This window comes from Littorina saxatilis, linkage group LG16 (assembly GCF_037325665.1).
Source record: "Littorina saxatilis isolate snail1 linkage group LG16, US_GU_Lsax_2.0, whole genome shotgun sequence".
NCBI classification, from domain to species: Eukaryota; Metazoa; Mollusca; class Gastropoda; order Littorinimorpha; family Littorinidae; genus Littorina; species Littorina saxatilis.
Window position 1 is genome coordinate 8,052,429 of NC_090260.1, and position 26,354 is coordinate 8,078,782.

The 26,354-nt window shown below is 41.1% G+C and overlaps 1 protein-coding gene across 1 annotated transcript in view; it reads left to right on the plus strand.

Moving 5' to 3' along the window:
* LOC138949836 (transcription factor 12-like) overlaps nt 1-23,299 on the plus strand; it is a 136,985-nt gene extending 113,686 nt beyond the window's left edge. The window contains exon 7 of the mRNA XM_070321615.1: nt 22,892-23,299. Within this exon, the coding sequence (XP_070177716.1) occupies nt 22,892-23,299 (408 nt within the window). The remainder of the gene's footprint in view (nt 1-22,891) is intronic.
* Nucleotides 23,300-26,354: the final 3,055 nt, after the last annotated feature.

Below are 26,354 nucleotides of genomic sequence, written 5' to 3' on the forward strand. Positions count from 1 at the left end.
AACCCTAACCCTAACCCTAACCCTACCCTAACCCTAACCCTAACCCTAACCTAACCCTAACCCTAACCCTAACCCTAACCCTAACCCTAACCCTAACCCTAACCCTAACCCTAACCCTAACCCTAACCCTAACCCTAACCCTAACCCTAACCCTAACCCTAACCCTAACCCTAACCCTAACCCTAACCCTAACCCCTAACCCTAACCCTAACCCTAACCCTAACCCTAACCCTAACCCTAACCCTAACCCTAACCCTAACCCTAACCCTAACCCTAACCCTAACCCTAACCCTACCCTAACCCTAACCCTAACCCTAACCCTAACCCTAACCCTAACCCTAACCCTAACCCTAACCCTAACCCTAACCCTAACCCTAACCCTACCCTAACCCTAACCCTAACCCTAACCCTAACCCTAACCCCTAACCCTAACCCTAACCCTAACCCTAACCCTAACCCTAACCCTAACCCTAACCCTAACCCTAACCCTAACCCTAACCCTAACCCTAACCCTAACCCTAACCCTAACCCTAACCCTAACCCTAACCCTAACCCTAACCCTAACCCTAACCCTAACCCTAACCCTAACCCTAACCCTAACCCTAACCCTAACCCTAACCCTAACCCTAACCCTAACCCTAACCCTAACCCTAACCCTAACCCTAACCCTAACCCTAACCCTAACCCTAACCTAACCCTAACCCTAACCCTAACCCTAACCCTAACCCTAACCCTAACCCTAACCCTAACCCTAACCCTAACCCTAACCCTAACCCTAACCCTAACCCTAACCCTAACCCTAACCCTAACCCTAACCCTAACCCTAACCCTAACCCTAACCCTAACCCTAACCCTAACCCTAACCCTAACCCTAACCCTAACCCTAACCCTAACCCTAACCCTAACCCTAACCCTAACCCTAACCCTAACCCTAACCCTAACCCTAACCCTAACCCTAACCCTAACCCTAACCCTAACCCTAACCCTAACCCTAACCCTAACCCTAACCCTAACCCTAACCCTAACCCTAACCCTAACCCTAACCCTAACCCTAACCCTAACCCTAACCCTAACCCTAACCCTAACCCTAACCCTAACCCTAACCCTAACCCTAACCCTAACCCTAACCCTAACCCTAACCCTAACCCTAACCCTAACCCTAACCCTAACCCTAACCCTAACCCTAACCCTAACCCTAACCCTAACCCTAACCCTAACCCTAACCCTAACCCTAACCCTAACCCTAACCCTAACCCTAACCCTAACCCTAACCCTAACCCTAACCCTAACCCTAACCCTAACCCTAACCCTAACCCTAACCCTAACCCTAACCCTAACCCTAACCCTAACCCTAACCCTAACCCTAACCCTAACCCTAACCCTAACCCTAACCCTAACCCTAACCCTAACCCTAACCCTAACCCTAACCCTAACCCTAACCCTAACCCTAACCCTAACCCTAACCCTAACCCTAACCCTAACCCTAACCCTAACCCTAACCCTAACCCTAACCCTAACCCTAACCCTAACCCTAACCCTAACCCTAACCCTAACCCTAACCCTAACCCTAACCCTAACCCTAACCCTAACCCTAACCCTAACCCTAACCCTAACCCTAACCCTAACCCTAACCCTAACCCTAACCCTAACCCTAACCCTAACCCTAACCCTAACCCTAACCCTAACCCTAACCCTAACCCTAACCCTAACCCTAACCCTAACCCTAACCCTAACCCTAACCCTAACCCTAACCCTAACCCTAACCCTAACCCTAACCCTAACCCTAACCCTAACCCTAACCCTAACCCTAACCCTAACCCTAACCCTAACCCTAACCCTAACCCTAACCCTAACCCTAACCCTAACCCTAACCCTAACCCTAACCCTAACCCTAACCCTAACCCTAACCCTAACCCTAACCCTAACCCTAACCCTAACCCTAACCCTAACCCTAACCCTAACCCTAACCCTAACCCTAACCCTAACCCTAACCCTAACCCTAACCCTAACCCTAACCCTAACCCTAACCCTAACCCTAACCCTAACCCTAACCCTAACCCTAACCCTAACCCTAACCCTAACCCTAACCCTAACCCTAACCCTAACCCTAACCCTAACCCTAACCCTAACCCTAACCCTAACCCTAACCCTAACCCTAACCCTAACCCTAACCCTAACCCTAACCCTAACCCTAACCCTAACCCTAACCCTAACCCTAACCCTAACCCTAACCCTAACCCTAACCCTAACCCTAACCCTAACCCTAACCCTAACCCTAACCCTAACCCTAACCCTAACCCTAACCCTAACCCTAACCCTAACCCTAACCCTAACCCTAACCCTAACCCTAACCCTAACCCTAACCCTAACCCTAACCCTAACCCTAACCCTAACCCTAACCCTAACCCTAACCCTAACCCTAACCCTAACCCTAACCCTAACCCTAACCCTAACCCTAACCCTAACCCTAACCCTAACCCTAACCCTAACCCTAACCCTAACCCTAACCCTAACCCTAACCCTAACCCTAACCCTAACCCTAACCCTAACCCTAACCCTAACCCTAACCCTAACCCTAACCCTAACCCTAACCCTAACCCTAACCCTAACCCTAACCCTAACCCTAACCCTAACCCTAACCCTAACCCTAACCCTAACCCTAACCCTAACCCTAACCCTAACCCTAACCCTAACCCTAACCCTAACCCTAACCCTAACCCTAACCCTAACCCTAACCCTAACCCTAACCCTAACCCTAACCCTAACCCTAACCCTAACCCTAACCCTAACCCTAACCCTAACCCTAACCCTAACCCTAACCCTAACCCTAACCCTAACCCTAACCCTAACCCTAACCCTAACCCTAACCCTAACCCTAACCCTAACCCTAACCCTAACCCTAACCCTAACCCTAACCCTAACCCTAACCCTAACCCTAACCCTAACCCTAACCCTAACCCTAACCCTAACCCTAACCCTAACCCTAACCCTAACCCTAACCCTAACCCTAACCCTAACCCTAACCCTAACCCTAACCCTAACCCTAACCCTAACCCTAACCCTAACCCTAACCCTAACCCTAACCCTAACCCTAACCCTAACCCTAACCCTAACCCTAACCCTAACCCTAACCCTAACCCTAACCCTAACCCTAACCCTAACCCTAACCCTAACCCTAACCCTAACCCTAACCCTAACCCTAACCCTAACCCTAACCCTAACCCTAACCCTAACCCTAACCCTAACCCTAACCCTAACCCTAACCCTAACCCTAACCCTAACCCTAACCCTAACCCTAACCCTAACCCTAACCCTAACCCTAACCCTAACCCTAACCCTAACCCTAACCCTAACCCTAACCCTAACCCTAACCCTAACCCTAACCCTAACCCTAACCCTAACCCTAACCCTAACCCTAACCCTAACCCTAACCCTAACCCTAACCCTAACCCTAACCCTAACCCTAACCCTAACCCTAACCCTAACCCTAACCCTAACCCTAACCCTAACCCTAACCCTAACCCTAACCCTAACCCTAACCCTAACCCTAACCCTAACCCTAACCCTAACCCTAACCCTAACCCTAACCCTAACCCTAACCCTAACCCTAACCCTAACCCTAACCCTAACCCTAACCCTAACCCTAACCCTAACCCTAACCCTAACCCTAACCCTAACCCTAACCCTAACCCTAACCCTAACCCTAACCCTAACCCTAACCCTAACCCTAACCCTAACCCTAACCCTAACCCTAACCCTAACCCTAACCCTAACCCTAACCCTAACCCTAACCCTAACCCTAACCCTAACCCTAACCCTAACCCTAACCCTAACCCTAACCCTAACCCTAACCCTAACCCTAACCCTAACCCTAACCCTAACCCTAACCCTAACCCTAACCCTAACCCTAACCCTAACCCTAACCCTAACCCTAACCCTAACCCTAACCCTAACCCTAACCCTAACCCTAACCCTAACCCTAACCCTAACCCTAACCCTAACCCTAACCCTAACCCTAACCCTAACCCTAACCCTAACCCTAACCCTAACCCTAACCCTAACCCTAACCCTAACCCTAACCCTAACCCTAACCCTAACCCTAACCCTAACCCTAACCCTAACCCTAACCCTAACCCTAACCCTAACCCTAACCCTAACCCTAACCCTAACCCTAACCCTAACCCTAACCCTAACCCTAACCCTAACCCTAACCCTAACCCTAACCCTAACCCTAACCCTAACCCTAACCCTAACCCTAACCCTAACCCTAACCCTAACCCTAACCCTAACCCTAACCCTAACCCTAACCCTAACCCTAACCCTAACCCTAACCCTAACCCTAACCCTAACCCTAACCCTAACCCTAACCCTAACCCTAACCCTAACCCTAACCCTAACCCTAACCCTAACCCTAACCCTAACCCTAACCCTAACCCTAACCCTAACCCTAACCCTAACCCTAACCCTAACCCTAACCCTAACCCTAACCCTAACCCTAACCCTAACCCTAACCCTAACCCTAACCCTAACCCTAACCCTAACCCTAACCCTAACCCTAACCCTAACCCTAACCCTAACCCTAACCCTAACCCTAACCCTAACCCTAACCCTAACCCTAACCCTAACCCTAACCCTAACCCTAACCCTAACCCTAACCCTAACCCTAACCCTAACCCTAACCCTAACCCTAACCCTAACCCTAACCCTAACCCTAACCCTAACCCTAACCCTAACCCTAACCCTAACCCTAACCCTAACCCTAACCCTAACCCTAACCCTAACCCTAACCCTAACCCTAACCCTAACCCTAACCCTAACCCTAACCCTAACCCTAACCCTAACCCTAACCCTAACCCTAACCCTAACCCTAACCCTAACCCTAACCCTAACCCTAACCCTAACCCTAACCCTAACCCTAACCCTAACCCTAACCCTAACCCTAACCCTAACCCTAACCCTAACCCTAACCCTAACCCTAACCCTAACCCTAACCCTAACCCTAACCCTAACCCTAACCCTAACCCTAACCCTAACCCTAACCCTAACCCTAACCCTAACCCTAACCCTAACCCTAACCCTAACCCTAACCCTAACCCTAACCCTAACCCTAACCCTAACCCTAACCCTAACCCTAACCCTAACCCTAACCCTAACCCTAACCCTAACCCTAACCCTAACCCTAACCCTAACCCTAACCCTAACCCTAACCCTAACCCTAACCCTAACCCTAACCCTAACCCTAACCCTAACCCTAACCCTAACCCTAACCCTAACCCTAACCCTAACCCTAACCCTAACCCTAACCCTAACCCTAACCCTAACCCTAACCCTAACCCTAACCCTAACCCTAACCCTAACCCTAACCCTAACCCTAACCCTAACCCTAACCCTAACCCTAACCCTAACCCTAACCCTAACCCTAACCCTAACCCTAACCCTAACCCTAACCCTAACCCTAACCCTAACCCTAACCCTAACCCTAACCCTAACCCTAACCCTAACCCTAACCCTAACCCTAACCCTAACCCTAACCCTAACCCTAACCCTAACCCTAACCCTAACCCTAACCCTAACCCTAACCCTAACCCTAACCCTAACCCTAACCCTAACCCTAACCCTAACCCTAACCCTAACCCTAACCCTAACCCTAACCCTAACCCTAACCCTAACCCTAACCCTAACCCTAACCCTAACCCTAACCCTAACCCTAACCCTAACCCTAACCCTAACCCTAACCCTAACCCTAACCCTAACCCTAACCCTAACCCTAACCCTAACCCTAACCCTAACCCTAACCCTAACCCTAACCCTAACCCTAACCCTAACCCTAACCCTAACCCTAACCCTAACCCTAACCCTAACCCTAACCCTAACCCTAACCCTAACCCTAACCCTAACCCTAACCCTAACCCTAACCCTAACCCTAACCCTAACCCTAACCCTAACCCTAACCCTAACCCTAACCCTAACCCTAACCCTAACCCTAACCCTAACCCTAACCCTAACCCTAACCCTAACCCTAACCCTAACCCTAACCCTAACCCTAACCCTAACCCTAACCCTAACCCTAACCCTAACCCTAACCCTAACCCTAACCCTAACCCTAACCCTAACCCTAACCCTAACCCTAACCCTAACCCTAACCCTAACCCTAACCCTAACCCTAACCCTAACCCTAACCCTAACCCTAACCCTAACCCTAACCCTAACCCTAACCCTAACCCTAACCCTAACCCTAACCCTAACCCTAACCCTAACCCTAACCCTAACCCTAACCCTAACCCTAACCCTAACCCTAACCCTAACCCTAACCCTAACCCTAACCCTAACCCTAACCCTAACCCTAACCCTAACCCTAACCCTAACCCTAACCCTAACCCTAACCCTAACCCTAACCCTAACCCTAACCCTAACCCTAACCCTAACCCTAACCCTAACCCTAACCCTAACCCTAACCCTAACCCTAACCCTAACCCTAACCCTAACCCTAACCCTAACCCTAACCCTAACCCTAACCCTAACCCTAACCCTAACCCTAACCCTAACCCTAACCCTAACCCTAACCCTAACCCTAACCCTAACCCTAACCCTAACCCTAACCCTAACCCTAACCCTAACCCTAACCCTAACCCTAACCCTAACCCTAACCCTAACCCTAACCCTAACCCTAACCCTAACCCTAACCCTAACCCTAACCCTAACCCTAACCCTAACCCTAACCCTAACCCTAACCCTAACCCTAACCCTAACCCTAACCCTAACCCTAACCCTAACCCTAACCCTAACCCTAACCCTAACCCTAACCCTAACCCTAACCCTAACCCTAACCCTAACCCTAACCCTAACCCTAACCCTAACCCTAACCCTAACCCTAACCCTAACCCTAACCCTAACCCTAACCCTAACCCTAACCCTAACCCTAACCCTAACCCTAACCCTAACCCTAACCCTAACCCTAACCCTAACCCTAACCCTAACCCTAACCCTAACCCTAACCCTAACCCTAACCCTAACCCTAACCCTAACCCTAACCCTAACCCTAACCCTAACCCTAACCCTAACCCTAACCCTAACCCTAACCCTAACCCTAACCCTAACCCTAACCCTAACCCTAACCCTAACCCTAACCCTAACCCTAACCCTAACCCTAACCCTAACCCTAACCCTAACCCTAACCCTAACCCTAACCCTAACCCTAACCCTAACCCTAACCCTAACCCTAACCCTAACCCTAACCCTAACCCTAACCCTAACCCTAACCCTAACCCTAACCCTAACCCTAACCCTAACCCTAACCCTAACCCTAACCCTAACCCTAACCCTAACCCTAACCCTAACCCTAACCCTAACCCTAACCCTAACCCTAACCCTAACCCTAACCCTAACCCTAACCCTAACCCTAACCCTAACCCTAACCCTAACCCTAACCCTAACCCTAACCCTAACCCTAACCCTAACCCTAACCCTAACCCTAACCCTAACCCTAACCCTAACCCTAACCCTAACCCTAACCCTAACCCTAACCCTAACCCTAACCCTAACCCTAACCCTAACCCTAACCCTAACCCTAACCCTAACCCTAACCCTAACCCTAACCCTAACCCTAACCCTAACCCTAACCCTAACCCTAACCCTAACCCTAACCCTAACCCTAACCCTAACCCTAACCCTAACCCTAACCCTAACCCTAACCCTAACCCTAACCCTAACCCTAACCCTAACCCTAACCCTAACCCTAACCCTAACCCTAACCCTAACCCTAACCCTAACCCTAACCCTAACCCTAACCCTAACCCTAACCCTAACCCTAACCCTAACCCTAACCCTAACCCTAACCCTAACCCTAACCCTAACCCTAACCCTAACCCTAACCCTAACCCTAACCCTAACCCTAACCCTAACCCTAACCCTAACCCTAACCCTAACCCTAACCCTAACCCTAACCCTAACCCTAACCCTAACCCTAACCCTAACCCTAACCCTAACCCTAACCCTAACCCTAACCCTAACCCTAACCCTAACCCTAACCCTAACCCTAACCCTAACCCTAACCCTAACCCTAACCCTAACCCTAACCCTAACCCTAACCCTAACCCTAACCCTAACCCTAACCCTAACCCTAACCCTAACCCTAACCCTAACCCTAACCCTAACCCTAACCCTAACCCTAACCCTAACCCTAACCCTAACCCTAACCCTAACCCTAACCCTAACCCTAACCCTAACCCTAACCCTAACCCTAACCCTAACCCTAACCCTAACCCTAACCCTAACCCTAACCCTAACCCTAACCCTAACCCTAACCCTAACCCTAACCCTAACCCTAACCCTAACCCTAACCCTAACCCTAACCCTAACCCTAACCCTAACCCTAACCCTAACCCTAACCCTAACCCTAACCCTAACCCTAACCCTAACCCTAACCCTAACCCTAACCCTAACCCTAACCCTAACCCTAACCCTAACCCTAACCCTAACCCTAACCCTAACCCTAACCCTAACCCTAACCCTAACCCTAACCCTAACCCTAACCCTAACCCTAACCCTAACCCTAACCCTAACCCTAACCCTAACCCTAACCCTAACCCTAACCCTAACCCTAACCCTAACCCTAACCCTAACCCTAACCCTAACCCTAACCCTAACCCTAACCCTAACCCTAACCCTAACCCTAACCCTAACCCTAACCCTAACCCTAACCCTAACCCTAACCCTAACCCTAACCCTAACCCTAACCCTAACCCTAACCCTAACCCTAACCCTAACCCTAACCCTAACCCTAACCCTAACCCTAACCCTAACCCTAACCCTAACCCTAACCCTAACCCTAACCCTAACCCTAACCCTAACCCTAACCCTAACCCTAACCCTAACCCTAACCCTAACCCTAACCCTAACCCTAACCCTAACCCTAACCCTAACCCTAACCCTAACCCTAACCCTAACCCTAACCCTAACCCTAACCCTAACCCTAACCCTAACCCTAACCCTAACCCTAACCCTAACCCTAACCCTAACCCTAACCCTAACCCTAACCCTAACCCTAACCCTAACCCTAACCCTAACCCTAACCCTAACCCTAACCCTAACCCTAACCCTAACCCTAACCCTAACCCTAACCCTAACCCTAACCCTAACCCTAACCCTAACCCTAACCCTAACCCTAACCCTAACCCTAACCCTAACCCTAACCCTAACCCTAACCCTAACCCTAACCCTAACCCTAACCCTAACCCTAACCCTAACCCTAACCCTAACCCTAACCCTAACCCTAACCCTAACCCTAACCCTAACCCTAACCCTAACCCTAACCCTAACCCTAACCCTAACCCTAACCCTAACCCTAACCCTAACCCTAACCCTAACCCTAACCCTAACCCTAACCCTAACCCTAACCCTAACCCTAACCCTAACCCTAACCCTAACCCTAACCCTAACCCTAACCCTAACCCTAACCCTAACCCTAACCCTAACCCTAACCCTAACCCTAACCCTAACCCTAACCCTAACCCTAACCCTAACCCTAACCCTAACCCTAACCCTAACCCTAACCCTAACCCTAACCCTAACCCTAACCCTAACCCTAACCCTAACCCTAACCCTAACCCTAACCCTAACCCTAACCCTAACCCTAACCCTAACCCTAACCCTAACCCTAACCCTAACCCTAACCCTAAACCCTAACCCTAACCCTAACCCTAACCCTAACCCTAACCCTAACCCTAACCCTAACCCTAACCCTAACCCTAACCCTAACCCTAACCCTAACCCTAACCCTAACCCTAACCCTAACCCTAACCCTAACCCTAACCCTAACCCTAACCCTAACCCTAACCCTAACCCTAACCCTAACCCTAACCCTAACCCTAACCCTAACCCTAACCCTAACCCTAACCCTAACCCTAACCCTAACCCTAACCCTAACCCTAACCCTAACCCTAACCCTAATTAATTCACAATAATTCCAATTATTTCCCCATCAATCCAATTTGTTTCAAATAAATCCAATTAATTCCAAATAATTGTAAAAAATTCCAAATTAATCCTATAAATTCCAAATAATTCCAAATAACTCCAACTATAACCAATTAATTCACAATAATTCCAATTATTTCCCCATCAATCCAATTTGTTTCAAATAAATCCAATTAATTCCAAATAATTGTAAATAATTCCCAATAAATCCTATAAATTCCAAATAATTCCAAAAGGGTAACCTCGACCTTTACCAGGCTATAAATAACTCCAAATAAATCCAATTAATTCCAAATAATTGTAAATAATTCCCAATAAATCCTATAAATTCCAAATAATTCCAAAAGGGTAACCTCGACCTTTACCAGGCTATAAATAACTCCAAATAAATCCAATTAATTCCAAATAATTGTAAATAATTCCCAATTAATTCCAAATAATTGTAAATAATTCCCAATAAATCCTATAAATTCCAAATAATTCCAAAAGGGTAACCTCGACCTTTACCAGGCTATAAATAACTCCAAATAAATCCAATTAATTCCAAATAATTGTAAATAATTCCCAATAAATCCTATAAATTCCAAATAATTCCAAAAGGGTAACCTCGACCTTTACCAGGCTATAAATAACTCCAAATAAATCCAATTAATTCCAAATAATTGTAAATAATTCCCAATAAATCCTATAAATTCCAAATAATTCCAAAAGGGTAACCTCGACCTTTACCAGGCTATAAATAACTCCAAATAAATCCAATTAATTCCAAATAATTGTAAATAATTCCCAATAAATCCTATAAATTCCAAATAATTCCAAAAGGGTAACCTCGACCTTTACCAGGCTATAAATAACTCCAAATAAATCCAATTAATTCCAAATAATTGTAAATAATTCCCAATAAATCCTATAAATTCCAAATAATTCCAAATAACTCCAACTATAACCAATTAATTCACAATAATTCCAATTATTTCCCCATCAATCCAATTTGTTTCAAATAAATCCAATTAATTCCAAATAATTGTAAATAATTCCCAATAAATCCTATAAATTCCAAATAATTCCAAATAACTCCAACTATAACAAATTAATTCACAATAATTCCAATTATTTCCCCATCAATCCAATTTGTTTCAAATAAATCCAATTAATTCCAAATAATTGTAAATAATTCCCAATAAATCCTATAAATTCCAAATAACTCCAACTATAACCAATTAATTCAAAATAATTACAATTATTTCCCCATCAATCCAATTTGCTTCAAATAAATCCAATTAATTCCAAATACATCCAAAAAAATCCTATTCAAACCAAATAATTCCAATTAATACTAATTCTTTCCAAATAAATCCAATATTTCCAAATAATTCAAAATACTTCCAATTAATTCCCAACAATTTCAAATATTTGCTAATAATTAACATTAATTCCAAATAAATCCAATTAATTACAAATAATTCCAATCATTTACAAAATGATTCAAATTCATTCCAAATAATTCCAAATAATTCCAAATAAATCCAATTAATTTCAAATAATTGTAAATAATTCCAAATAAATCCTATAAATTCCCAATAATTCCAAAAAACTCCAACTATAACCAATTCATTGAAAATAATTCCAATAATTTTCGCAATAAATCCAATTTGTTGTAAATAAATTCAATTATTTCCAAATACTTTCAAATAAATCCAATTTAATTCCAAATAATTCTACGTAAGGATTAGGGTTAGGGTTAGGATTAAACGTAAATCCTAATACTTCCAAATGATCCCAAATAATTCCAAATAAATCCAATTAATACCAAATTATTCCAATTAATTCTAATTATTTCCAAGTAATTCCAATAATTACATTGATTCCAAATAAATCCAATTAATTACAAATAATTCCAATTATTTTCAAATAATTCAAATTCATTCCAAATAATTCCAAATAAATCCAATAAATTCCAAATAATTGCACATAATTCCAAATAAATCCTATAATTTCCAAATAATTCCAAATAATTCCAATTATTTCCAAATAAATCTAATTTGTTTTAAATAAATCTAATTAATTCCAAATAATTCCACAATAAATCCTAATCATTCCAAATGATTACAAATGATCCTAATTAATTATAAGTAAATTCAGTTTATTGCAAATATTTGCAAATCATTCTTACAAAATCCTAATAATTCCAAATGATTCCAAATAATTCCAAATACATCCACTTAATTCCAAATAATTCCGATTAATTTCAAATAATTCACAATAATTCCAATTTATTCCCAACCATTCCAAATATTTGCTATTAATTCCCATTAATTCCAAATAAATCCAATTAAATCCAAATAATTATAAATAATTCCATTTAATTCCACTTAAATAAAAACAATGTTAACTAATTCCACTTAATTACAGTTATTTCAATTAATTACAAATAATGTTAAATAATTACACTTAATGACACTTATTCCCACTTACTTAAAATTATTTCCAGGCAATTCCAATACATTCCACCGAATTCCACTTATTTCCAATTAAATATACTTAATTCCAATTATGTACAATTAAGTATAATTAATTCCAAATAAATCCACATATTTCCAATTACTTACAATTAATTGCACTTACTTCCACTTCATTACACTTAATTACACTTAATTACATTTCATTCCAGAATATTCCACTCAATTACATTTACTTCCACATACTTTCAATGATTTTAATTAAATTCTATTGATTTCCACTTATTATAATTATATCCACTTCATTAACCGTAAATACAATTAATTACACTTAATTACACTTATTTACATTTATTTTCCTACACTTAATAACACTTAATTACATTTAATTCCACTTAATTCCACTTAATTCCACTTAATTCCACTGAATTCCAATTAATTCTACTTCATTACACTTTAGTACACTTTTTTACACTTAACTCGAATTAATTGTAATTAATTCCACTTCATTCCACCTAATTCCAGTTAAATACACTTAATTCCAATTTATTTACACTTAATTACACTTAATTACACTTCATTCCAATTAATTACAAATAATGACACTTAATTACATTTACTTACACTTCGTTACACGCTTAAATACACTTAATTCCAATTACTTACAATTAATTACAAATAATGACACTTAATTAAACTTATAATTACCTTTCAGTACACTTAATTACAATTAATTAAAATTAATTACACTTAATTACACTTAATTACACTTAAGTACACTTAATTACACTTAATTACACTTAGTTACAGTTTATTACACTTTATTACAACTAGGGTTAGGGTTAGGGTTAGGGTTCGGTTTAGGGTTAGGTTTTATGTTGCAACTGTTATACTTTGCTGTGCTCCTCGAACTTTTACAAAAAAAATTGGCGGTAAAAAGAATAAAGGCAAGCACATTAAAACTGTTCACTTTAATGTGTTCGGAAGCTCGTGTGGATGCTTTACACAAAACAATTTCACATAAAAAACCTTAATTTGAAAGTTACAGCCATTCTGTTCTAAAAATACCACCAAAAATGTCTAATAAAATCATAACTAATTCCATGATCCCTTTTTGGGGGTGTGTGCGCATATTGTTAATTAATCGCCTTGGGGCAACCAACACTTCTGCAGTCTCCCAACATCTTCAAAGTAGGCTTTTACCTCGTCATAATGTCAATCTCAAAATTCACATTTTCTTCCAAGAACTAAAAATCTTTATTATCACTTTTCTCCAATTGTATTACTTTTATTTTATAGCCATCATAGTCACAGACTAGATGCATCAAACAGATTTTAAAAAGACCCAAAACTTAATTTTTTATGAATATTTTACACCCTTTTCACTTGGCGTACCAAACAAAAAACTCTAAAAAAATTCACAACTAATTGCATGTTCGCTTTTTGAGGGTGTGCACATATTGTTAATTACTCGCCTTGATGTAACCGCCACTACTGCAGTCTCCAACAGCTTCAAACTAGGCTTTTCCCTCTTCATAATGTCAATCTCCAAAATCACACATTCTCTTCTAAGAACAAAAAATCTTCATTTTTCACTTTTCTAAACTTGTCTTACTTTCAGAGCTTAGCCAAAATAGTCACAGACTAGATGCATCAAACAAGTTTTAAAAAGATCAAAAACTCAATTTGTTATGAATATTTTACACCTTTTTCTCTTGGTGTACCTAACCAAAAAGGCTAAAAAATCATAACTAATTCCATGTTCACTTTTTGGGGGTAGGCGCAGATTGTTAATGACTCGCCTTGAGGTAACCAACACTACTGCTGTCTAAAACAGCTTCAAACTAGGCGTTTACCTCTTCATAATGTCAACCTGCAAAATCACTCATTCTCTTTCTAGAACAAAAATTTTTCATTTTTCACTTTTCTCAACTTTTATTACTTTCAGTGCTTACCAATAATAGTCACAGACTAGATGCATCAAACAGATTTCAAAAAGACCCAAAACTCAATTTGTTATGAATATTTTACACCTTTTTCTCTTGGCGTACCTAACCAAAAAGGCTAAAAAATCATAACTAATTCCATGTTCACTTTTTGGGGGTAGGCGCAGATTGTTAATGACTTGCCTTGAGGTAACAAACACTTCAGTAGTCTGAAACATCATCAAACCAGGCTTTTACCTCTTCAAAATGTCAACCTGCAAAATCACTCATTCTCTTTCTAGAACAAAAAATCTTCATTTTTCACTTTTCTCAAATTTTCTAGCTTTCAGTGTATACCCATCATGCTCACAGACTAGATGCATCAAACAGATTTCAAAAATAACCAAACCTGGATTTCTTATGAATTGCAATAACACTCATTATCTTCCAACAACAAAAAATCTTCATTTTTCACTTTTCTCAAATTATCTAACTTTGTGTGCATAACCATCATGCTCACAAACTATATGCATCCATCAAAAACATAAACACATAAAATACTGATTGTTTGAACAATATTTAACACCTTAGGGTTAGGGTTAGGGTTAGGGTTGACAACAATCACTTTGTGTTGGTGATAAGTGTTCACTATAGAAATTCAAGTACAATATTAATAAGATATATAATTAGCCAAAAAGGTATAAGTTAGGGATCAGGATTAGGGAATAGGATTAGAATAAGGCATAAGGAATAATCATCAGGATTAGGGAATACGATTACCGTAAGGCATGAGGGTTAGCCAATAGATTAGGGTTAGCAATAAAATTAGGGTTAAGGTTAGCTTTATGAATAAGGATTAGGAATAACACTAACTCTTAGGATTAGGGTAAAAATAAGAGATTATTCATTAAGGTTAGGAATAAACGTTAGGGATAAAAGATTAGGGTGTTCAAAGCATAAGGATTAGGGCAAAGATTAGGGTTCCTGTTTCTGTTAGCCATAAGGATTAGCATGAGGAATAAGGAAATAGGGTGAGGATTAGGGTTAGGGATAAGGGTTAGGGATAAGAGGTAGGGTTAGGGATAAGGGATTAGGGTGAGAATTACGGTTAGGAGTAAGAAGTAGGGTTATGGATAAGGATTTGGGTCAGGGATAAGGATTTGGGTCAGGGATAAGGGTTAGGCACAAGAGATTAGGGTTAGGATTAGGGTTAGGATTAGGGTTAGGGATAAGAGTTAGGGTTCGGGTTCGGGATAAGGATTAGGGTCAAGGTTAGTGTTAGAAATAAGGATTAGGGATAAGGGATAAAATAATAGCATGAGGATTAGGGTTAGGGTGAGGATTAGGGTTAGGATGAGGATTAGTATTAGGGATAAAAGTTAGGGATAAGGGAATAGGTTGAGGATTAGTGTTAGGGATAAGGGAATAGGGTAGGATTAGGGTGAGGGATAAGGGAATATGAATAAGGATTAGGTATAAGGTTAGGGTTAGGGTTAGGGTTAGGGTTGCAGATAAGGATTAGGGATAAGGGAATTAGGGTGAGAATTAGGGATAAGAAAATAGGGTAAGGCTTCAGGATAAGGGAATAGGCTTAGGGTTAGTGTTAGGGATAAGGGATTAGGGTAAAGGATAAGGGAATAGGGTTAGGGATAAGGATTAGGGTTAGGGATAAGAATTAGGGTTAGAGATAAAGATTAGGGTTAGGGTTAGGGTTAGGGATAAGGATTAGGTTTAGGGTTAGGGTTAGGGATAAGAATTAGTGTTAGGGATAAGGATTAGGGTTAGGGATTAGGGCTAGGGATAATGGAATAGGGTTAGGGATAAGGATTATTGATAAGAGAATAGGATGATAATTACGTTAGGAATAATGGAATAGGGTTAGGAATAATGGAATAGGTCAGGATTAGTGTTAGGGATAAGGATTAGGGTTAGGGATAAGGATTAGGGTTAGGGATAAGGGTTAGGGTTAGGGTGACGATTAGGGTTAGGGTTAGGGTTAGGGTTAGGGTTAGGGATAAGGATTAGGGTTAGGGATTAGGATTAGGGTTAGGGATTAGGATTAGGGATAAGGGAATAGGGTGAGGATTAGGGTTAGGGATAAGGATGAAGGATAAGGGAATAGGGTGAGGATTAGGGTTAGGAATAAGGGATTAGGGTTAGGGATTAGGGTAAGGACCCTACTGTACAAATCAAGAAAAAGGTAAACAAATGAAAAAAATAATAAAATTGCCAAAAATTAGTAAAAAGACAACAGAATAACCAAGTTGAAGCAAAAATGAAATTGTATTATTTTAAATAAAAAAATGTAAGCACAAAAAGTTTAAAGAAAAAGGAATACAAGTTTTTCACTAAACTTGACTGACTTGACCTACTTCTTTTACTCACTTTACTTACTGACTTGAAGTAGTTGACCTCTGTGCTTGACCTAGTTACCAGATTGCCTTACTTGACTAACTTATTTGACCTATATTTTGACTTATTTCACCCATTTAAGTAACTTGACCTACTTACTTGAATGATTTGACTAATTTGACCCAAAAACTTCACCTACTTATTTGACTGACTGACTGACTGACTGACTGACTGACTGATTGACTGATTTGACCTATTGAGTTCACAAACCTACTTGACGTATTTACTTGACTAACTAAGCTAATCAAAAAAATTGACCGAATGACTTAAGTAAATCTGATCAAAACTGACCTATTTACAGACTGAGCTACTGACTGACCTACTTACAGACTCATTCAATGACCTACTTAAGGCTGACCTACTTACAGACTTTGGTGCCACCCAGTCACCCAGCAAGCCACCCAATAAGGCAGCCAGCCAATTAGCCAGCTAACCAGCCAATTACCCATCCAACCAATTAGCCAGCCAGCTAGCCAACCAACCAGTCGGCGAACCAACCAACCAACCAACCAACCAACCAACCAACCAACCAACCAACCAACCAACGAAATGTCTTACTTAGTGATTTACTGAGTAGTGACTTACTGACTTACTTACGTAGTTACTGACTTACTGATTACTTACTTATTACTTACTGATTGCTTACTTACTGATTACTTACTTACATACTTACTTACTTACTTAGTAATGACTTACCTACTTACTTACTTACTTACTTACTTACTTACTTACTTACTTACTTACTTACTTACTTACTTACTTAGTAACTAACTAACTAACCTACTTAACTGACCTACTTAATGACCCAATTCATTGCTTATTTACTTGTATTACGTTGTTTGGTAGCTACTAATTGACTCTTTAAAATGTTTAGTAATTGCACGAAGTTTTATTCTTAAATGGTTTTATTCTGATTTGGTGTGATTTGCAAATCGTACTATATCAACCCCCCGGGCCGCAGGCCTTGGATACAGTGATTGAAAAAAAAGCGATGTTCTCAAATGGTTCAATTCTTATTTGGTCTGACTCTGAAGTGTTACAGGTATACTTCTCCCCCTGGCCGCAGGCCTAGGATTAAAAAAAAAAGAAAAAAAAAATTTATTAAGGGGAGATAATGACGTGTTCTTTGCACAGTTTTTGCTGACAGGAGTTGCTCCCCTTTGCCCGTTGGCTGCATTTTATTGACTGTTTTGTCTCATTTTTGTAAATGTTTTTATTTTCTTTAGGGGAGATAATTACGTGTTCTTAGCACTGTTTTTGCTGACAGGAGTTGCTCCCCTTTGACCGTTGGCTGCATTTTATTGACTGTTTTGTCCCATTTTTGTAAATGTTTTTATTTCCTTTAGGGGAGATAATTACGTGTTCTTAGCACTGTTTTTGCTGACAGGAGTTGCTCCCCTTTGACCGTTGGCTGCATTTTATTGACTGTTTTGTCCCATTTTTGTAAATGTTTTTATTTCTTTTAGGGGAGATAATTACGTGTTCCTAGCACTGTTTTTGCTGACAGGAGTTGCTTCCCTTTGACCGTTGGCTGCATTTTATTGATTGTTTTGTTCCATTTTTGTAAATGTTTTATTTTCTTTAGGGGAGATAATTACGTGTTCTTAGCACTGTTTTTGCTGACAGGAGTTGCTCCCCTTTGACAGTTTTGCCTCTTTTTACTTTTACTTTTAAATTATTTTATTTATGGGAGCTAATTACGGTTTTTTTTGGGACAGATTTTTTGACAGGAGTTGCTTCCCTTGGACCATTTCTTTCAGCCAGCCAGCCAGCCAGCCAGCCAGCCAGCCAGCCAGCCAGCCAGCCAGCCAGCCAGCCAGCCAGCCAGCCAGCCAGCCAGCCAGCCCATTTCTTTCAGCCAGCCAACCAGCCAGCCAGCCAGACCATTTCTTTCAGCCAGCCAACCAGCCAGCCAACCAGCCCATTTCTTTCAGCCAGCCAACCAGCCAGCCAGACCATTTCTTTCAGCCAGCCAACCAGCCAGCCAGCCTGCCCATTTCTTTCAGCCAGCCAGCCAGCCCATTTCGTTCTTTCAGCCAGCCAGCCAGCCAGCCATCCAGCCCATTTCGTTCTTTCAGCCAGCCAGCCAACCAGCCAGCCAACCAACCAGCCCATTTGGTTTAAACAAAACTTTATTCAATTTTAATCATGACAAGAATAATGCATGGATGATTACAAACTCAAGCATATAATGCTTATTTTAAGCAATCATAATAATTACAAAACAAAGGTTAGCATGATGGCGGAATAAGTACATTAGCTCATTTCAGGAAACGAAAAACAAAACAAGAGACAAAACAGATACACAAACAAGCAGAAAATGGGAAGGGGTTGGTGATACAGGAGGTGGGGAAAGGGCAGCTAGCTAGTAGCTAGCTTTAAGGGAAAAAGAAGAAGAAGAAGAAGACTTGGAGCGCCAATATTTGAGGGGATTTTTTCAATTGTAATAAGTGCACATAAGACACTCGCACAAAGTTAATGCATATTGTGATCAGAGGAAAAGTCACTACATTGCGCATAAATCGAGACATACTTGATAAGTCGGAAAACAACAAGAGAACATGAGAGAGGTTATGGGGAAAAATTTGTCAGGCAGCATGTCGCATGACAGTGTCTAATAAATGTAATGAGTGAAGTATAGAGGCTCATTTACGGAACCTGCCCGTCTGTCTAATATAGTCCTGTACAGTTATGAATATGGTCTGGTTGACATTTCGTGAATATTGCGGGATGCCTTTCAATAATATTTCGATATACTTATAATCATTTGTCAAATTATCAATGGACAATAATCTTATATCTCTATACAAGGGACAATGCAATAAGTAATGTTCAGCAGTCTCGCTGGGATAACCACACTCGCATTGAGAGCAATCCTTAAGGTGCCGCTTACATAAATCAAAATTCAAATCACTCATACCAATACGCAATCTGCAATGATGTACTTGTTCAAATCTTTCTCCATAATAATAATGGCATGGTACTTTAAAATCAGCACTTGACAAATAATTTTTGAACTCGCTCAAGGAGGTGGTCATTTTAACGTTATCTGGTAAGGTGTTCCATAGTACAGTCGTTTTTGGGATAAAAGAGTTGCGAAATAATTCGGTTCTATGAGGAGGTACATATCTTTCTAATGGTCTTCGTCTATGATACGGATTAATGTCAACTACAAGAGGGGGCAATACATTTACTAAGTACTGGGGGCATTTGTTATGTATCATCTTATGAAAAACAATTAATTTATGTCTTTTCCTTCGTTCTTCAAGGCTACATAGCCCACTTTCCTCATACAGCTTTGCATGGCTAGTGCCCTTAACTCCACCTATTATAATTCGTAGGGCTTCTAAATGTAATTTTTCTAATGCATCTGCCATTATCTTAGTGCAATTATCCCAAACAACATCTGCATAGTCGAAATGGGGTAAAATAAAAGACTTGTACATTATTTCCAAACTTTTTCGACTTAATCTATATTTATAAAATCGTAAACAATTAATCAATAAATTCGCTTTTTTAACTATGCTTTGGATGTGGGCATCCCACTTGCAGGTGCTCTGTAAAATCACTCCAAGGTGTTTGTGTTGATCTACTTTTTCTAAAAAGACATTGTTGAAAAACAAGGGTTGAGGGGGGATTAAATCACGTTGAATATTTAACAATTCAGTCTTAGTCTCGTTAAATTTAACTTTCCATTTATTGGCCCATGCACTAATTTTATCAAGATCTTGATTTAATATATTGGTTCGTCTGTCTACATCTTCTAATGCAAGATACATGCTTGTGTCGTCAGCAAACAACTTAATTCCGGATTCAATATTCTTTACAATATCATTAATATAAACCAGAAATAAGAGCGGGCCTAGCACGGATCCTTGTGGAACACCGGCAGGAATCTTTTTAACATTAGACTGTGTTCCCTTAATTACAACAACTTGCTTGCGGTCTGTTAAATAATCACAGAACCATAATAATAACCGACCTCTAATGCCCACTGCTTCTAACTTGGCCAAAAGGCCCTTGTGCCACACTCTGTCGAACGCTTTCGACACATCAAAAAATACAGCTTGGGTCGTAATGCCTCTGTCATGACAGGAACAAAATTCATTGTAAATCGAAATCAATTGGAATACACATGAATCATCTGGCAAAAAACCAGACTGCTGTGGAATGAGTATGTGATTTGCCTTTAAAAAATCAAAAACATGTACATAAACACATCTTTCTAACACCTTACCAACACAACTCAGTAATGATATAGGACGGTAATTATTACACAATTCTGCTGGACCTTTTTTATATACTGGAGTAACATGGGCTAGTTTCCACGAGGCAGGAAATTTTCCTTCAACTAAACTTCTATTAAATATTTTTAAAAGGGGTTCTGATACAACATCCACAGAAGCAATTAATAATCGGTTATGTATTAAATCGGGACCTGCAGCTTTCGTCTTCTTCAAATTTATAATAACATCTTTTACTTCATTAACTGACAAGACTAAGTTATTCATAAAACAATCAGAAATTTGGATTTCGGGAGGTTCATCGTCTGGATTCTCAATGGAAGAATTCTGAATAAACTGATCATTAAAAATATTAGCTTTATCGTGGTTTAAATAGTGTATTTGACCTTCTGAGTGGATTGGTGGAAGTTCCTCAGTTTTCATACCCTTCTTATTCATAAAGGATTTAACTAATTTCCACCATTGTTTAGTTCCGAATTTTGAAGGGTCTGAGATCTTTGTATCCAAATTGGAATAATACTCAATAATTCTTTCTCTTTTCTTTTGTGTCAATGAATTACGTGTCTGTCGATACAACAACCAATCTTCGGGTAAATCGGTTAATCTCGCTTTAGTGTGTATCTGATCGCGTGCATCAATTAAATCTAAGATGTCAGATGTTACCCACTCCTTGTCCTCCGATCGAACTGTTACAGTCTTAACCGGCATATTCTCTTTGGCAATGCTCATGAAAATCTGAGTAAAATCTTGAACATTTTCATCAAGACATTTATCAATAAAGACAGCAGACCAATCAACTTGGGAAAGTGATCCACAAAAACTTTCAATATTCATCTTATCATAATTATAAATGGTTCTTTTAAATGAGCGATTAGGAATAACTACAGTGTTTAATACTGCACATGGTACACTGTGGTCACTACACACAGGAGGAAAAACATCTACGCGCTGTATCATTTGCGGGGTTTGGGTTATTATTAAATCTAGGCAGGTACTACTTGTCTCCGTGACACGTGTTGGCAGGGTTACAAGTTGGGTAAGTTGATATAAGTTCAATAAGTTCAGGAGATGCTGGGAGGGGTTACTACCAAAATCGGAGTTAAAGTCTCCAAGGATGATAAATTTGACAAACTGGTTATTTACTCGACGAATGCTTTCGTCAACTAAGTCCCAATATTGGACCTTCGCATCAGGTGGTCGATAAAAAGAACCCACTAAAAGTCTATCTTTATGAAACTTAATTTCAGTCCAGACTGCTTCAAGTCCTGGCACGTGCAGGTCTGGACGTGGCTTACAAAACAAATATGTTTTAACATAAATGGCTACTCCCCCATGTGGGTCGTTTGGTCTGTCTAGTCTTATTGGAGGTTGAAAATTTGGGATCAGTAATGAGGAACTGTCGTCTGTATGGGATAACCAAGTCTCAGATATGGTTAAAACGTCATGCTTTTGGACTTCAGGATGCAATAGATCAATTTTATTTTTAATACTGCGAGCGTTAATATGGACAATGGACACTTGTTGTGGGGGACCTGGGTTTTTTTCAACATCTCCAGATAAATATAGGTGTTTCTGGGCAAATAGGCCGGAGGTGTATTCAAGGCGTGCAGAACAAAAACAAGTACATTCTTCACTGTAAAAACAGCTAACATTTTGCATCCAACGCGTCGGACTACCATCAATCTTACTCCTTGCGAATAAAAACACGAACAAGGCAAGTGTGACACGGCTCGGACATCTTAGGCACATCAAAATAAAAAATGGTAACAGGGAAGATTCGCACAAAAACTCTAACTTGAGGCCTAGAGCTACTGCCTTTACATGGAAGCAACCAATTCTAGCTCTATAAAGGATTAAATTAAGTGACATTTTCCAGCAACATCAGAAAAAGTGTCGTGACGAGCCCATTTCAGCCAACCAGACCATTTCTTTCAGCCAGCCAGCCAACCAGCCAGCCCAACCAGCCCATATCTTTCAGCCAACCATCCAGCCAACCATCCAGCCAGCCTGCCCATTTCTTCCAGCCAACCAGCCAGCCAACCAGCCAGCCAGCCAGCCAGCCAGCCCATTCCGTTATTTCAGCCAGCCAGCCAACCAGCAAACCAACCAGACCATTTCGTTCAGCCAGCCAGCCAGCCAGCCAGCCAGCCAGCCAACCAGCCGATTTCGTTCAGCCAGCCAACCAGCCAGCCCATTCCGTTATTTCAGCCAGCCAGCCAACCAGCCAACCAACCAGACCATTTCGTTCAGCCAGCCAACCAGCCAGCCAGCCCATTTCTTTTAGCCAGCCAGCCCAGCCAGCCCATTTCTTTCAGCCAGCCAGCCCATTCCGTTATTTCAGCCAGCCAACCAGCCAGCCAACCAGCCAGCCCATTTCTTTTAGCCAACCAGCCAGCCCAGCCAGCCAGCCCATTTCTTTTAGCCAACCAGCCAGCCCAGCCAGCCAGCCCATTTCTTTTAGCCAACCAGCCAGCCCAGCCAGCCCATTTCTTTCAGCCAGCCAACCAACCAGACCATTTCTTTCAGCCAGCCAGCCAGCCAACCAGCCAGCCAACCGGCCAGCCATCCAGCCAGCCAGCCAGCCAGCCAGCCAGCCAGCCATTTCACGTAGTATATGACATTGACCTTTTTGTTCTCAAATGGGGCAACTATTCTCAAATGGGGCAAAAATTCCGGAATGGGCTTTGTTATTCTCAAATGGGGCAAAAATTCCGGAATGGGCTTTGTTATTCTCAAATGGAGCAAAAATTCCGGAATGGGACTTTATTATTCCGGAATGGGTCACGTATTCTTAAATAGTAATATTCTCAAATGGGGCAAGCAACAATTCCGGAATGGGACTTTATTATTCCGGAATGGGTCACGTATTCTTAAATAGTAATATTCTCAAATGGGGCAAGCAACAATTCCGGAATGGGACTTTATTATTCCGGAATCGGGCATTTACGTATTTCATATTCTCAAATGGTACAAATATTTTTACGGCTACAACAGGTGCTTTGTTTTTGCGCATTGCAGGGCAGAAAAATCCCGGAAAACCCCTGCGAGGGTCGTTAATATCTGCAAAAGATTCACAAAACATGACCCGCCCAATCGCGATTCTGCAAATAATGTTTTTCACGTCATTTTACACTATTTTGGGTTACTTACTTGTGGTTGCCTCCCTTGCCAAAGTCAGTCGGAGTTGCTTCCCTTGGACCCTTATCATCACAATGCCGCCATTTTCTGTCTGCATCTTCCCGCATATGTTTTGGCCCATATTTACGGCGTTTTCTTCTTCTTTTCGCCTTTTTTACCCTTCTTATTTTGGTAAGCACTTACATTACTCATTTATGCTTCCATTCATTACATTTTACACTCTTTTTTGGGGCTTATTTTACCCGTTTTCAAACATTTTTAGCCTCTTTCCAAAAACTGTTTTTCAGGGGAGCTAATTACGTTTCTTAACACTTTTGCTGCTAACAGGAGTTGCTCCTCTTAGACCGTTAGCTTCATTTTGCTCGCTGTTTTACCGCATTTCAACTATTTTATGTAAGGGAGCTAATTTACTTCTTTTTTTTTTACAGGTTTTTTGACAGGAGTTGCTTCCCTTTGACGACTATCATCACTTTTTTCATAGATTTCTGCAATTACAAAGTTATTTTTTTTTCTTTTTCTTTTCTTTGTGTGTTTGTTTGTTTGTTTGTAGGTCAGTTAGTTTTAAGTAGGCCAAGGCTGTTTTGATTTAAGTAGGCCAAGGCTGTTTTGATTTAAGTATGTCAGGGTTCTTTTTACAAGTAGATCATGTTTTTTTTTATTCAGGTCAAGGGTTTTGTCATTTTAAGTAGGTCAAGACCAGGGTCAGGGTCGTTTTAACTAGGTCAAATGTTAGGGTTAGGGTTAGGGTTAGCCAGCCACACACACACACACACACACACACACACATCTGTCCACAAAGAAAAGCAGCATTTTTCATCACCATGGCATTATATAATGTTTATTCTGTACACTTTGTTTAAACTTTGTCCATGAAGTCTCAGCACTTTCTTCGCCAGTCTATCGCCAGTCTATCGCCAGTCTATCGCCAGTCTATCGCTAGTTGTCCATGAAGTCTCAGCACTTTCTTCGCCAGTCTATCGCTAGTTCATTTCATGTATTTGGAAGAACTGATATCCTTATTAAAAAAAAAACACAACCCAATAAAACAAAAAACAAAAAAAAATCACATACAGTCTTGTTGATCAAAACATCAAAGTGTCTTCACAATGATGAAACAAAAAACATACACAGAGTTACATGTCACAAGACTCATGACAACATGTCACAAGACTCATGACAACATGTCACAAGACTCATGACAACATGTCAGAAGACTCATGACAACATGTCACAAGACTCATGACAACATGTCACAAGACTCATGACAATATGTAATCACTCCCCCCTGACCTGCTCAATTAAAACTACCAAAAAAACCAAGGAGAGCAGAACCCACCAATTGTTTGTATTCACTCAAACACACACACACAGTCATGTCACTCACACACACACACAGTCATGTCACACAAACACACACACAGTCATGTCACACAAATGGTCACACCCCACTGTGATGCAAAGTTTCAAAGGCACACTATGCAGTGAACACATGGATCACACTATGCAGTGAACACATGGATCACACTATGCAGTGAACACATGGATCACACTATGCAGTGAACACATGGATCACACTTTGCAGTGAACACATGGATCACACTTTGCAGTGAACACATGGATCACACTTTGCAGTGAACACATGGATCACACTATGCAGTGAACACATGGATCACACTATGCAGTGAACACATGGATCACATTTTGCAGTGAACACATGGATCACACTTTGCAGTGAGCACATGGATCACACTTTGCAGTGAACACATGGATCACACTACATTGTAACCCCCCCTTTTAAAACATGGATTAACAGTGTCGAATGATTATCAATATGACTGCAAGACATTTGTCAGTAAAACATGAATTAACAGTGTCGAATGATTATCAATATGACTGCAAGACATTTGTCAGTAAAACCAATCAAACAAAGTGCACTTAAGAATTAATCCACAACATCTCACAGTGTGCAGACATTACAGCGAAAACTTTAAACTAAATAAATATAGAGGGTACAAGTTGTTTCGTACAGGAATATCTTTACAAAATATCTAAATTAGGCTGTCAGAACAATTGCAAAATAATTTTTGACATGACTAACCCTAACATAAACAGAACAATGACTGTGGAGGTTGAGTTTATTTTTATATATTTTTAATTTGGTGTTTAACGTTGTTTTCAAATTCAACCACGAAGGTTATATC